Genomic DNA, 13,078 nt, shown 5'->3' with positions numbered 1-13,078 from the left:
TCAAATGCTGCTAGTAGGTATTGTAATTCAATTCTGTTCTTGCACGTAATTCACTAAACTTAGTGAAATGCCTGTTAAGCAAGTCAATGTTTTACACTTCAACTTGAATCCATTCTTTGCAGTGTATCAAAATGCGTTTGTTTTTACATCCCCCCCCCCCCCCCCCCCCCCCCCCCGAGCCGCTATCAAAGTAGAACCAGCCTGGAAATGGGAACACCTAAATGAAACGGCAAACCAGTGGTTGCAAGAACAATCAATGTAGTTCCTGAAATCCAGAGGTAGCAAATGTCAGAACATCTAGTTACAAGTACATTAAAAATCCCCAAGGACAAAGAAGATGTGGAGTTGGTTAAACATTTATAGGTACTTCCAAGTTTCAGTTGCTGCATTCATAGCACAATGCTGTTACCTCTCAAAGTGACACCCACTCTGCTCTCAAATCTTTGTATTATCACTAAGAATTATTTAAGTGAATAAAGGACTCATCATGCATCCCCACTGACTACTTCAAACATGCAAAAAACAACAAAACAAAAAACCCAAACATTAACAGAGATCTTTGCCCAACTTAAGAAAACATGAGCCCACCCACAGGGATTGTAGTTACAGCTACAAAAAAAACCACGCACCGCCACTGTTTTACAGCATGCCTCAGGTAAAACCAGTTAAAATTCCCAGTATGGCTGTGTCGTATTTATAGAGCAATGCTATAAATCAGAAAGAACAACTATCACCATGTTAACACATTAACTTTGTTATAAGACTCTCAAAGCTGAACTCTGTCTGGTTGCCTTAGAGATCTCAACAAACACACTAGGCAACTTGCTTTTGTAAGCTTTTACCTCTGATAGAGGCACCCAAACTAAAGTCAGGAATGAAGCTGACACTTGGGTATCACAGTGTCTTTTGGGTGACTACACATCTGAAAAGTCTTACTCAGTGGCATTTCAACTGCAAAGACATCTCAGTCTTGGGCACAGCAGCCAACCTCACATCTTTGGGGGGAATAAAAAACAAAAGGAAGAAAAAAAAAAACAGTATCTCCTTGCCCAAAACCCCTTTACCTACCTGCACAGCCAAAAGCTAGGTGATACCTAGAAGAGGGGCTGAATTTGACACAACACACATTAGCCTTGGCCTCAATGCTTGCTACTGAGTTGTCCAAGTTGGTAGACCACAGCTTCACTAGAGAAACAGAAAAAGAAAAATGAGTAAACACACACACGCACAAAACCAACCACCCCCCCAACCAACAAACCAAAAAAAAAAATAATCAACCTCATCTGAAAGGCATAAAATCTAGTTATAAGTAAGATTTTGGAAAGCCTCAGCTGCCAAGATGTTAGTGATTATAAAGGGTTAGCTGTCACCAGTGGTTGGTAAATTTGAGCACATTCTCAAGTTGCACTATAAATACTCTGCCTACCCCCATAAACACACAAGATGCCAAAAGTCCCCATCCTGCATTGCTGAGAACATCACAGCAGGTGACTAACCACATGTTATAGTGTCAGGGCTTAAGGTTATTGGAGTACAAATTCACATAACCAAGAACAGGAAGCCTTACATCCTTTCTTGTTCCTTGTCCCTTCACTGGGACACAAGAACTCCATGCTCCATGGCAGAACTGCTTTGCACAGAATAAGTATATCTAATTGTGTGCTTGATCATAGTGAATGAGAACAATTTACTTTATTCTCAAGAAACTGGCACAGATCAGAATTAGTATGCTGGCTTCCTATGATGATATATTCCCTTGGTACAAGAACTCTGCTGTTCCACAAGACTACAGTGTGAACACTGATTAAACTACATGGTACAGAATGAACTCTTACCCCAAGCAGTCACTTCTCCACTTCACAGGACGACCAACAGAAAATAGTGTCTTTTCAAAATACAGCCTTCCCCACTCTCCACAAACACTTCAAATACCATTTAACCTTAAGATGAAGAGTGCTAGTGCTCCCTACATAGCCAGTCTTACTATTATAAGCTAGAGAGGGAAGCACTTTGTCCTCGGTTCAGATGAAGGGGCAGCATATTGGCATCAACCCCCAATGAAGCCTACATAGCAGGAAATAAGTCTTAAATATCCTCCTTTCCCTCTTTTCTTCATGAGTGGGTTGTGCTGCACTCCAGTATCATGATCAGCATGCTGAGGCAGGAAGCAGAGCAAGCTGAAGCCAATGTTCAAACACACAAGAGCTACATGAAGCCTAATCCCCTAAAAGCTCCCCATGAGCTGACTGGGCTTCTTCAGATCTGCTGTCTTTTTACAGAAAGCTCACTTTGGAAGTGAGGTAAGCAAAAGTGGCAGAAGAACAGGAATCTTGTTATTCACTGCGGTTGATACGCGAGGGGCTTTGAAGGAGAAGCAAGGTTTCCACATGGATTACCCAAGGATGTTTTAGATGCTGAAGGAAACACTGACAGGTTTGTTCTAGTACACCTATTTCATATCAGCATGGCAAGCAATGAAAAGCAACATGATTGTGCCATTTCTGACCGTTTCTAGGGGAACTGCTTGAAGGATGAAGGAGATGCATGACTACTCAGAACACACCAAGTAATCATTTTAAGTACTATATTGTGTGGGTATTTCAAAGCTGCCTGGAGTCATTATAAAGCAGCACAAACACACACACACACACCCCAGCAACACAAACACTGATGCACACAAGTTTTATGTAAAATTCAATGAAAACAGAACCCACCCTGTTGCTGATTATCAGAAATAAGTCCATTCTCATTTACCAGAGCTGTAACATTCATCCTAAATATCTAGCTACATTTCTCAATGAAACTAACTGCTTTGCAAGCATGGCTTAAGATGATCCCTTCTCCCAAGCAAGACTGGATGATATACCTCCTCCATCATGTTCTGTGCTTTGGGACAGGGAGTGGAATGAAGCCAGGAAAGACAATTTTGCAAAACAATAAAACATTAGCATTATGCTTTAATGAATAGACACCAGGAGATGTACAGTATAAGCTGCAGTGACAGTAGAGGACATCAAGTTTATGGATGAGATGGTATAAGGAAAAAAATACCAGAATTACATGAGGACAATGCTGGCAGACAACACTGCTTCAACTTGAGGCACGCGAGGAGATAACATGATCCCAGAGCAATGATCTGCCCAAATCTAGTAGTAAAACCACACGGGCTTGTCTTGAAGCCTTCTGAGCAGCCATCAATACTTAAAGTTGCATCCAAAGCAACCAAGTCTCTCCTTGACACCACCTCTACCAAATAGCCATCTGGTCTCAGTTTTGTAGTAGAAGTTGATTAAGGGCTCAGTTTCAACTTAACTCCTTTTTTCATTCAGGTTTTCAGGTCACAAACTGAGCCATTTAATCTGGTGATGAGTCAACCTGTGTGTTCAAAACCATCACAGTATTCATTACAACTGACAGACACAGATTAGAGTCTGCAGTTTCTGAGATCTAACTGCTATGGGATACGCTGGGCTCCAATTATATCTTAGTTAGTAACATATAAAAGGATACATGTGACATAACACATAATGAAACATGTCAAGTTTTACCTGGAACTGCCCATTATTTTTTAAGAAGAACTGACAGGTTAATAAAGCATAATTTATATGAGTAGAGTTTATTTGCTGTAGCTTTCAGCAATTCTGCTGAGGTTGGGGCAGTAATTATACAAGGTACAGATGTCTTGATAACACCTAGAATTCCACTGATGAGACAAGCAACCATCTGAGATTGACTATTTCTGAAACACATGTTTTCAAAACATGCTTCCTAGTTTTGCAGCTGCCAAGAGAAACATCTCTATGTGGCCCAATGGCCCCTCCTCAACAAAGTAGTAAGATGCCTCCAGAACAGCTTTTTTAGTTTAAAATGTTCAGGTCTTTTCAAGGTATTTTGTATTTAGTTGGAGCTTTGCACCAAACGTGTAAGTTTATAAATTAATTTTCTCTGTCTAAACACTGACTAGAAGAGTACTGCAATAGCTGAATGTGTCAATGTACAGAACTGGTACACTGATAGTAAAGATACTTCACCCAGCCTGTCACTCTTGCAATTCTTATCTGCTCATGTGATGGAGCGCTTGCTGTTACTCCAGAAAAACTACAAACCAGGAATAGGATACTGCTACCAGAAAACTCATTTGCACAGATCAGGGGAATCCCAAGGAAAGGAGGAAGCTTCTCAATTAGTAATGACCACAGGACATAAGACTGACATAAGACACAGCCAGGCAGGTATTTTGGTTGGTATTTTAACTCCCAACATCATCTTGACCTTTCAAGGTATTCCCAGTCAAATTCAACAATCCCACAATTCTTTAGGAAGTTACTGAACTTCTTTTAGCCAGGAAAATGATCAAACTGAAAGTTCAACCTGATATTTTAAGATCAATAAACACTTGTACCTCCAGTTAGCCAGCAGAAGCTGAAGGAGCAAACTTACTGAAAATGAAGCCCCAGACAATTCTCTGGAAGTCCTCAACAAAGCTGAGGAGCAAACTCTGATTAGGAGTTGTCATGGTTTAAACCCAGTCAGGCAGCTCGTTCACTCACTCCCCCCCTTCTTGCCCTCCCCCTACTCCCAGAGGGACAGAGAGGAGAACTGAAAAGAATGCAACTCCCACGGGTTGAGATAAGAACAGTTTAGTAACTAAGGTATAACACAGATCACTACTGCTACCACCAATAATAGTAATGATAAAGGAAATAACAAGGGAAGAGAATACAACACCTCACCACCCGCCGACCGATAACTCGCCCCCCAGCCTGACCAAGCACCGACCAATACTTCATCCCACCCTGCAGTCCTAGCCCTTCCGGGTAACTCTCAGTTACATCCTGGGCATGACATGCTGCGGTATGGAATACCTCTCTGGTCCGTTTGGGTCAGGTGTCCTGTCTCTGTTTCCTCCCGGCTTCCCCTCCTCCCTGGCAGAGTATGAGGCTCAGAAAGTCCTTGGCCAGACTAAAACATTTGAGCGGTAACTAAAACATCCTTGTTATCAGCACTGTTCCCAGGCCAAAAGGGAAAAACACAGCACTGCACCAGCTAAGAAGGAGAAAAATGACTGCTACTGCTGAACCCAGGACAGGAGTTCTCAGGTTAGCTCCCTCTATATGCCTCTTTTTTTTTTTATGAAGGCAACTCTGCAAATCTGTGTTGCCCCTCCAAATTCAGGAGGGCTAGAAAAAGATTAGCTGTAGGACTGGTACCAATAGTCTCACTTAACAAGGCAGCATGGAAATTACTCTCCTTAGATGTAGTGAATCAGATGCTTGCACTCCTCTTTGCCATGAGACAATGAAAAGTAACCTCTTGCTATAGCTCAGAGCTCTCAGGTGCTCCTGTTCTGCTCCACTTTTCCATTTTGAGCCAGAATAGTGAAGGGATTACAGCTTACAGAAAGGACCTAAATCCAAGACTCTCACTTCAGTTGAATTTGTCAGTACTGCTGGTAGCTCCTCAAGGTTCAAAAATAACCCTCAGAGCAGAGAACAAATACTTGATCAGTCTAAAACAGGTCTCCACCCCAGTGGAGACTTAAATTCTACCCACATGGCAAAATGTATCACAAAATATTTTACTCTATCTCATCTGCTAACTCTACCATGTCCATCCATTAAACTACACTCCCAATTCAAAACAGGCAGCTGTAAGTCATTTGCTAAGTGCACTAGCTCAATACCTACCCTGGCACTTCAACAGCATTATTTTGCTTTCACAAAATTAAGTAACTTTTTCTCCTCCAATAGCAGAAATTCACCTTTTCCTACTTAGATGAGATCATAGCTCCTGCCGTAATTATGTGCATGAAAACTGAAATTAAGACTATGTCATTTCCCCAAGCTGCTTGTAGCACAAGTAAACACTTTAATTTTGCTCACTGCTGCCTAGTCAGGGTACTACACCTTTGGGTCTCTGTAGACATACACATTTACTTTCTCCCCTTTAAAAGGGAAGGGCATGACAATAGATAAAAGTGAGGTTTTCATACAGAGAGTTACTTCAAACACAATAATACTTTTATGCTGTCGTTATCTGCTATTCAAGTAGAGAGATCTTCCACAAATAAGCATCCTGGATTATCTTCATCTAACAACAAAGACAATGAATTTTACCCCTAACAGCACTTTGTTTGTCAGCACCCCCTTTCTGTGCCTGAGCCCTGGCAGAGACAGCTCTGAAGCTCAGGATTTTTCATCTAAAAGCTCCAATAGATCTCTACCAGGCATGCCAAGTGCTCTAAAAATTAGTCTCCAACCTGAAAAGACCGAGGAGAGACAGGCAAGCGGGAGGAACTGGCAAAGCTGTCACTTTTTGCTGGCTTGTCCTGATCACTTGACAGGAAAGTGTGACAGTCCTGCTTTCTGGGGAAGTGCAGCGAGATAAGCTCCAATTATCCTGGTCACACCAGTATCTATTAGCATTGAGATTTCTTATTAGAAAGCAGAGTGTGGCCTTATGCATACAGGAATAAAAAGGGAGATGTCATTGGTGTTACCTTTTCCTCTCATTCAACCATTTCAATGGGATCACTGAAGTGGAAGGTGGACCCTATAACATTAATCTGGACCCTATAACATTAATAATTAATTAATTAACAATATTAATTTGGACATTTGATACTCTTGCTCTGTACCTTGAAGGCTTCTAAAACCTGTGCTTATTTCAAACACTTCCACACGGAACTTCATCTGTCTCTAAAGGGCTTGTTACATATGCAAATCACAGACAAATCATGGTAGCAATAATGGATAAACTGTTCCAACCCAGTTTTATTCACTGAAAACCCCAATACACCTTCATAAGACCTTTGTGAATTAAATGCAAGTTATGTCAATCTGCAGACTTCTTTACAATAATTTCTAAATAAACACTTCATTTTTAGAGACTATTATAGAAGAAGTGAGCTGTTAAACTGCAGACAGGAGCTCTGCTTGCAGCTGCCTTTGCAGAACTGGACAACTTCTTAACATGCTAATAAATGCATGCCTACCTGGCTGATAAGCTTTTTCAAATGCATAGCATGAGTGAGGAGCAACCTGATGAAGAGGCTGATAATTTACAAGGTGAATGTTCATTCCTGCTGCATTTAAGCACACGGAAAACACTCCTGACTTCCACCAAAAAGGGGGGCAAGTGTATCAAAAACATCTAAAACACACCTTAAACATAATCTTTAAAACCGCATTTTGTAAATGGAATTGCAAGTTACATTACGATTGCCAAACGCAACAGAGGAACACTAATACAGCTTTTTTTTTGAAACAGCATTTAAAAGCATTTTAGAGTGGGGAGCAGCTTGCAATGCTTAATGCTTATGAAAAATTAATTTATCATTTCAAAGCAAATCATGAAGAGCTCTGTCCAGAGCTGTATCAGCCCATGTAGGAGAGTGGATCCTCACAGACTATGAAATGAACTCTAAAGCTCTTGCTGCTTACTAACTCTAATTTGATACTGTAAATATATTACAGGTAAAATCTTGTTCATTAGGGATGAAGAATACTACATATAGCTCAATGGTATCATTTTCTTTAGAAGTTTCCTATTTCTTCTTAGAAGAGGAACATTTTTCTACCAGTATGCTAGGAAGAGCTTGTGTTAAGGGGTTCTGCAAAAGCCCTTTGTCAGACAGATCCTGGAGCATGGAAAGCTGAGAGTTCCTCTCAGTGCTCTCATTCAGTCCACCATCCAACCTTGTTAAGCTCCGAGAAACACACCGTGCAATGTTAAAGCAGGAAGCTTCTTGTTGCAAAGTCTTTAACATTCAGAGCTACAGTTAAAAACAGCAGCAGGCATTTTTAACTTTTGCCTTTTTACTGACAACCTCGCTTTTGAAATATAAATACATGCTCTTTTGAAAGGCCCTGAGGCTTTAACTCAACAAGTTTAACTAATGTGAAACACATTTTGCTCTGTTTATTGTCTTAGAAAATGCTAGCTAGAGAGCATACTACCCCAAAAATGTGAACATCAAGAGAGCTCAGTTCAAGCAAAGCCTCTCGCCCTCCAAAATCTGAAAAGTTCAATAACATCTTGATACACTACAATATTAAAGGCATCTGAGGAATCAACTACTTTAAATATCCCATATTTGTTCCTCAAAGGCTAGACAGAGTGTAAGCCTTCTGCATAGAGACTGAAAAAGAATACTACCTTTGGCATCATCAGAGCCTGAAGCCAATAGCTTTGGGTCCATCAAGTTAAAGTCAACACTCCAGCACCTTTTCTCATGCTCCTGTTTAGAGAAACAAGAAAAATATGGCAATGTAGTGAGCTGCATTAATCTGATAAAATTGTAAAAGGAAAGACACATGCTGTTTGCTATAAACTGTCAGAACCCTGGACAAAGCAGTTTACTGTGTTCAGCAGTTTCTCAAAAACTATCTTTTCTCCCGATCAGACCAATGCTTGTAGCATGACAGATGTGCAATGAAAGCAGAATAGTAGAGTAGTAATTTTAAAACTGGTTTTGGTGGGTTTATTTTTTTTCCCCTCCTTTTCTTTGAAAGAACATTTCAGGAAATATATGTTAAAGACCTGCTTTTGCACTACAGTTTGACTTGCTCTGATTCCACTGTGTGCTGTTGCTTATTCTAGTAGATCACAGTGGTATCTCCCACTGATACACATTCAAAGCCATTTCAAACACCTGCCTGAAAGTCCAGGAAATCCTCACTTCCCTGTTGAGTTAGTAAACAAAACTTCTGGTGTCTAATCCTATATTTTTCCACTCAAAAATCTTACAAGACTGCACACTCTCCCAACATACAGATAGCTGTATTTGCTCTGCTGGTATATCCCACATGGAAGCAATTGAACGAAACCCAGAATTCAGTAAAATCCTTTGTTTAAAGCCTTCACACTGGCTTGCAAGATGATGACATAAAAAGTTAGCCAGGACAAAGTCACTAACAGATTTCTAATACAAGTGAAGCAGATGTCAGTATTCATGCTTCTATGCAAACCCAAATAAAAAATTCAAGTAATCCAATAGGAAGCAAAATTAGTTTGTCATAAGATAAGCAACAGCTGCTCCTCTCCAGGTTCATTATTCAGCCTCAAAGAAATGCTAAATATATTTGAGGGGAAAACTGGTAAGATTTTTATCCAGTATAATTTATTTTTAATTGAGATATACAAAGGATTAACAAAACCAAGCATTATAAAATTGCCACAACACAATGAAAAGGTAAACAAAAGCTTTAATAGGTATTAAAACTTATGCTGAACTGTCAAGAAATGAGAACTGAAGGCCAGTCTGCAGTTCATTCATTATCACTGACCAGCTGCAATGCGCTACGCTACCTATACAATAGCCTGCAGCACTTCCAGACCCTCCCCAAATGGAGCAGCCTTTCTTCCAACCTCCTTATTCTGATCACAAGGCTCTCAGAATCCAATATATAGAAACACATGTTCAAACTGCATGAATAGACAAAATGCCAGAAACCTCTCCTGAAATAGGTCTCACTGTTGGGCTCAGCCCACTTGCATGCATATCCTGCTCTGCTGAGCACAGGACTGTATCAGGAAGGGTTCTGCCTACTCCTCCATTCTCCCAGCCTCACCACTTAAACCTGCATTTTGGTCTTCTATTTTATGAGCATTTGCAGCAGCAATCACTCCAGGATTTTACAAAAGGCTTTTGACAAAGACTGAAGTTGAACAGGTATGGAGAGACAAAGGTTTCTAAAGAAAGAAGAGACAAACAGCTTCCAGAATCTAATTTCTCCTGTGCAGATTCCTTGCTCAAAACCAGCAGCAAGAAAATGTCAACTGCTTCATGACTGTGATAAGATATAGCTGCTTCCCCCAGAAGAGTACAGCTCAATAAAGCTGTGTAGTTGAGACACGTTTACCAAACAGGAGGAGCATCCATTTCACACTGTGGAAAAGGAAAGCCTATTGCTGGACTAGAAGCAGAACATCAGACTAAATACTGCTCCCCTGACACGGTTCATGGTGTGGGAAAGTGTTGCTCAATGACTGCGTGTTACCTGGTAGACCTTGGATCTTTGTCCCGTGAATCCATCCCAAAGGATGACGGTGCCTTCATAGTCGCTGCTGGCTAGCAGGTTTTTGTGATAACTACTCCAGCTGATACAGCTTAAAAAGAAAAAGAGCCCCAGTCAGTCTTACCTTAAATAACACCTTCCAAACAAAAAAAAAAAAAAAAAAAAAAAAAAAAAAAAAAAATCGCTTTTGCAATGCATCAGACAATTAGTGCCTGCAAAGCATGCAGCATTTGATGAAGCCACACCACTGAAACACTTAGGAAAGGACAATGCCAAAATCCACCAGAAATATTATGAGTATTCCTTCCTCTACAAACTAAAAGCTTAAGCTTATTTGCTTAAGTGACATTGCCTCCCTCAAAATGAAATGCTAGGCTTTGGGATGATTTTTATTTTTAATTCATTAATTTCTAAAAGTGCAATTATTTGCTATTTGAGTTTCACACAAATTCTCATAGAGAGCTCAGAGTTTGACTTCTTAGCCTCCTGCCAATAGCTACTGTTATTATTACTACCGTAAAGATAGCTACTTGCCTAACAGGAGCTATAGTTGTTAAGACACACAGCTGCATAAATACTAAATCACTCCTTTGCATGTAGTGTTCTATACATGAACTTATGTGCAAATCAAAGTTTGACTTCTGAGAAACTCTGTGCATTTACAGAAAGCTGAAAGAAAACACCCCACTTCCTATGCAGAAGGAAACAGCAGTTTGTTTGCTATGGGCAGTTTAGGAGCCATTTCTGATTGAGAACTGCAAAATATATCACACAGGTTTATATTTTAAATGGAATTAAGTGGCTGTGCAAAACTAAATTACAGTTCCATAGACAAACTCTAGCCATCAGCAGACAAAACTTAAGAGCAGCAACACTGCCAAGTCACATTTGTAGCATTCTGGTACTATGCCTCCACTCCAACTCCCCCAAAAATTTGACAGAGATAAGAAAATTTGTAGTACTTTTTCACCAATTTTTGGACCATCTGGCAGAGAAACAAGCCAGTTGGTGTCCAACTGTGATGCATGTAGCGGAAGCTAAACTGACAGATCCAATTCATAAAGGTCCTCAAACAACTCTGACACAGTTAATTAGATTATGGTAGCCTTGGGGCCAAGTTTTAACCAACAATACAAGCTAGAAGCCCATGGTTGTGTAACTTCTTAGTGCAGCTTTGATCTGTGCAGCTACACATTGAAATATGATGTAGGTACATGGATACTGACTTAGGAGTATTATACCTTGGCAAATTCTTGGTTCCACTATATACTTGCATCCCATTTTCCTGACAAATTTAGAGACAGAAGATAAAAAATTCTTTTCCTTTAAGACGAGTTAAATATAAACTCTTTCAATTAAATAACAGCAAGTAGCACTGGTGTTCTACTCCTAATTACAGTCAACTTACTGTGGTGTGATTTCTATAACTACAAAGGGACTATGCATACCAACTACTTAGTACTGGCTCACCACTGTTTAGCTGCATGGAACCAACAAGCTTATCTGAGGTTTCAGCGTAGACAAATAACAGGAGGCAAGAAACTCATCTTTTAAGACAAATTTGAAAAAATACAAGGAAGGAGTAACATGGTACTGGTGCTTGCATCAGCAGGAAACTTCACCAAGTGATCCAAAACACTTCCAGCTCTAACTTTGCCTGTCCGCACAAGTTAATCTGTAACTTACAGAAACAAGATGAAGTTGTCCAACAGCAGTGACTTTCTACAAGCCTCTCACACTACTGTATGACGCTTGCAGAAAAACTTCAGGACGCACCTTCTCCAGTGGACCACTGGAAGCTTTTTATAGAACTACTTCTCCTTGTGTGCACCTCTATCTGCCTATGGTCTGTTCAGTCACATGCACATTTCCTTCTTATATCAGCATCACTTGGTTTTAAAACTTTGGATCAGAAATTTAAAAGTTTTATTTACCCAATGTAAGTCACTGCCTTTAACCACCAGCTGCTAAGAAGATGGCCAAGGTGGTGAAGCTCGGGCAATGTTTTCCCTACTTCTATCTCTTCCATGATACATCATTAATTAGAAAATGTTAGTGCCCTCAGATACTGTATGTACAAGGACTGTCCAAAAAAGCTATCATCAAGGAGCTATTATTATGCCAGCTACCAGTAGGTACCCACACAGAAAAGCAGGTCTTGACAGTCTATAATTTACCAGAAGCCTCATTCAGAGATGCTGAAGTGGCTCCTTGAGGATCAAATGCAGCTGTCAGGCATTGCCCACCAATACCATGAGGTGAGGGCTGTAGCAGTCCAGAGATAACCATATCTGACATCTGGAGACTTGTTTTCAGACAGACAGTCACTGACCACAGAAACGGCTGAGATCCCTACAGCTACAACACAGGCTCTGTGCTGGGAGCAGTCTACAATTAATGGCAGATGGGTAGACACTGCACTAGACATTTATGGCTTCAAACCCATTTCCTCTACTGTCTCATCTCTGCTCAAGTCAGGACTTGAAGAAAGCTTAAGGGGGAGGAAAACATAGAGTAGCTTAAGTTAGTCTTTAGGGGGCCTATAAGGATGCTGGGAAGGAACTCTTCATTAGGGACTGTAGTGATAGGACAAGGGGTAGCAGGTTTTAACTTAAACAGGGGAAGTTTAGATTGGATATAAGGAGAAAGTTCTCTACTGTGAGGGTGGTGAGGCACTGGAATGGGCTGCCCAGGGAAGTTGCGAATGCTCCATCCCTGGCGGTGTTCAAGGCCAGGTTGGACAGAGCCTTGGGTGACATGGTGTAGTGTGAGGTGTCCCATGCCCATGGCAGGGGGGTTGGAACTAGATGATCTTAAGGTCCTTTCCAACCCTAACTATTCTATGATTCTATTCTGTGATTCCAAGTTCAGCAGTCACACAAAACCAGGAAGAATACAGCTCAGGGCTTAATCTTAGAGAAGGCAGTTTTCTATCTGGATGGCTTTGAGAGCATGTCAGGCATTGTCAGCAGGTGGAGCGGTCCTAGAGAAAGGTAGACATACTGGTGCCATCTTGGCTGGTTAGAGGATGGATGCTCTATGCTAGAGGAGCATGAGAT

At 40.7% G+C, this 13,078-nt stretch overlaps 1 protein-coding gene across 4 annotated transcripts in view; it reads right to left on the bottom strand.

Annotated features, from left to right (window-relative positions):
- Positions 1-13,078, bottom strand: part of COP1 (COP1 E3 ubiquitin ligase) — a 135,041-nt gene that overhangs the window by 61,605 nt on the left and 60,358 nt on the right. For all 4 annotated transcript variants that reach the window (XM_062602221.1, XM_062602222.1, XM_062602223.1 and 1 more), the window contains 3 exons: positions 10,002-10,110; positions 8,158-8,239; positions 1,069-1,185 (listed from right to left, as the gene is read on the bottom strand). In XM_062602221.1, the coding sequence (XP_062458205.1) occupies positions 1,069-1,185; positions 8,158-8,239; positions 10,002-10,110 (308 nt within the window). The remainder of the gene's footprint in view (positions 1-1,068; positions 1,186-8,157; positions 8,240-10,001; positions 10,111-13,078) is intronic.

The sequence above is a fragment of the Pezoporus occidentalis genome, unplaced genomic scaffold (assembly GCF_034315485.1).
Source record: "Pezoporus occidentalis ecotype Australia unplaced genomic scaffold, CSIRO_AGI_Poc_V1 ctg76, whole genome shotgun sequence".
Classification (NCBI taxonomy): domain Eukaryota; kingdom Metazoa; phylum Chordata; class Aves; order Psittaciformes; family Psittacidae; genus Pezoporus; species Pezoporus occidentalis.
Note: the sequence above shows the minus strand (reverse complement) of the source record. Positions and strands in the feature narration are given on the sequence as shown.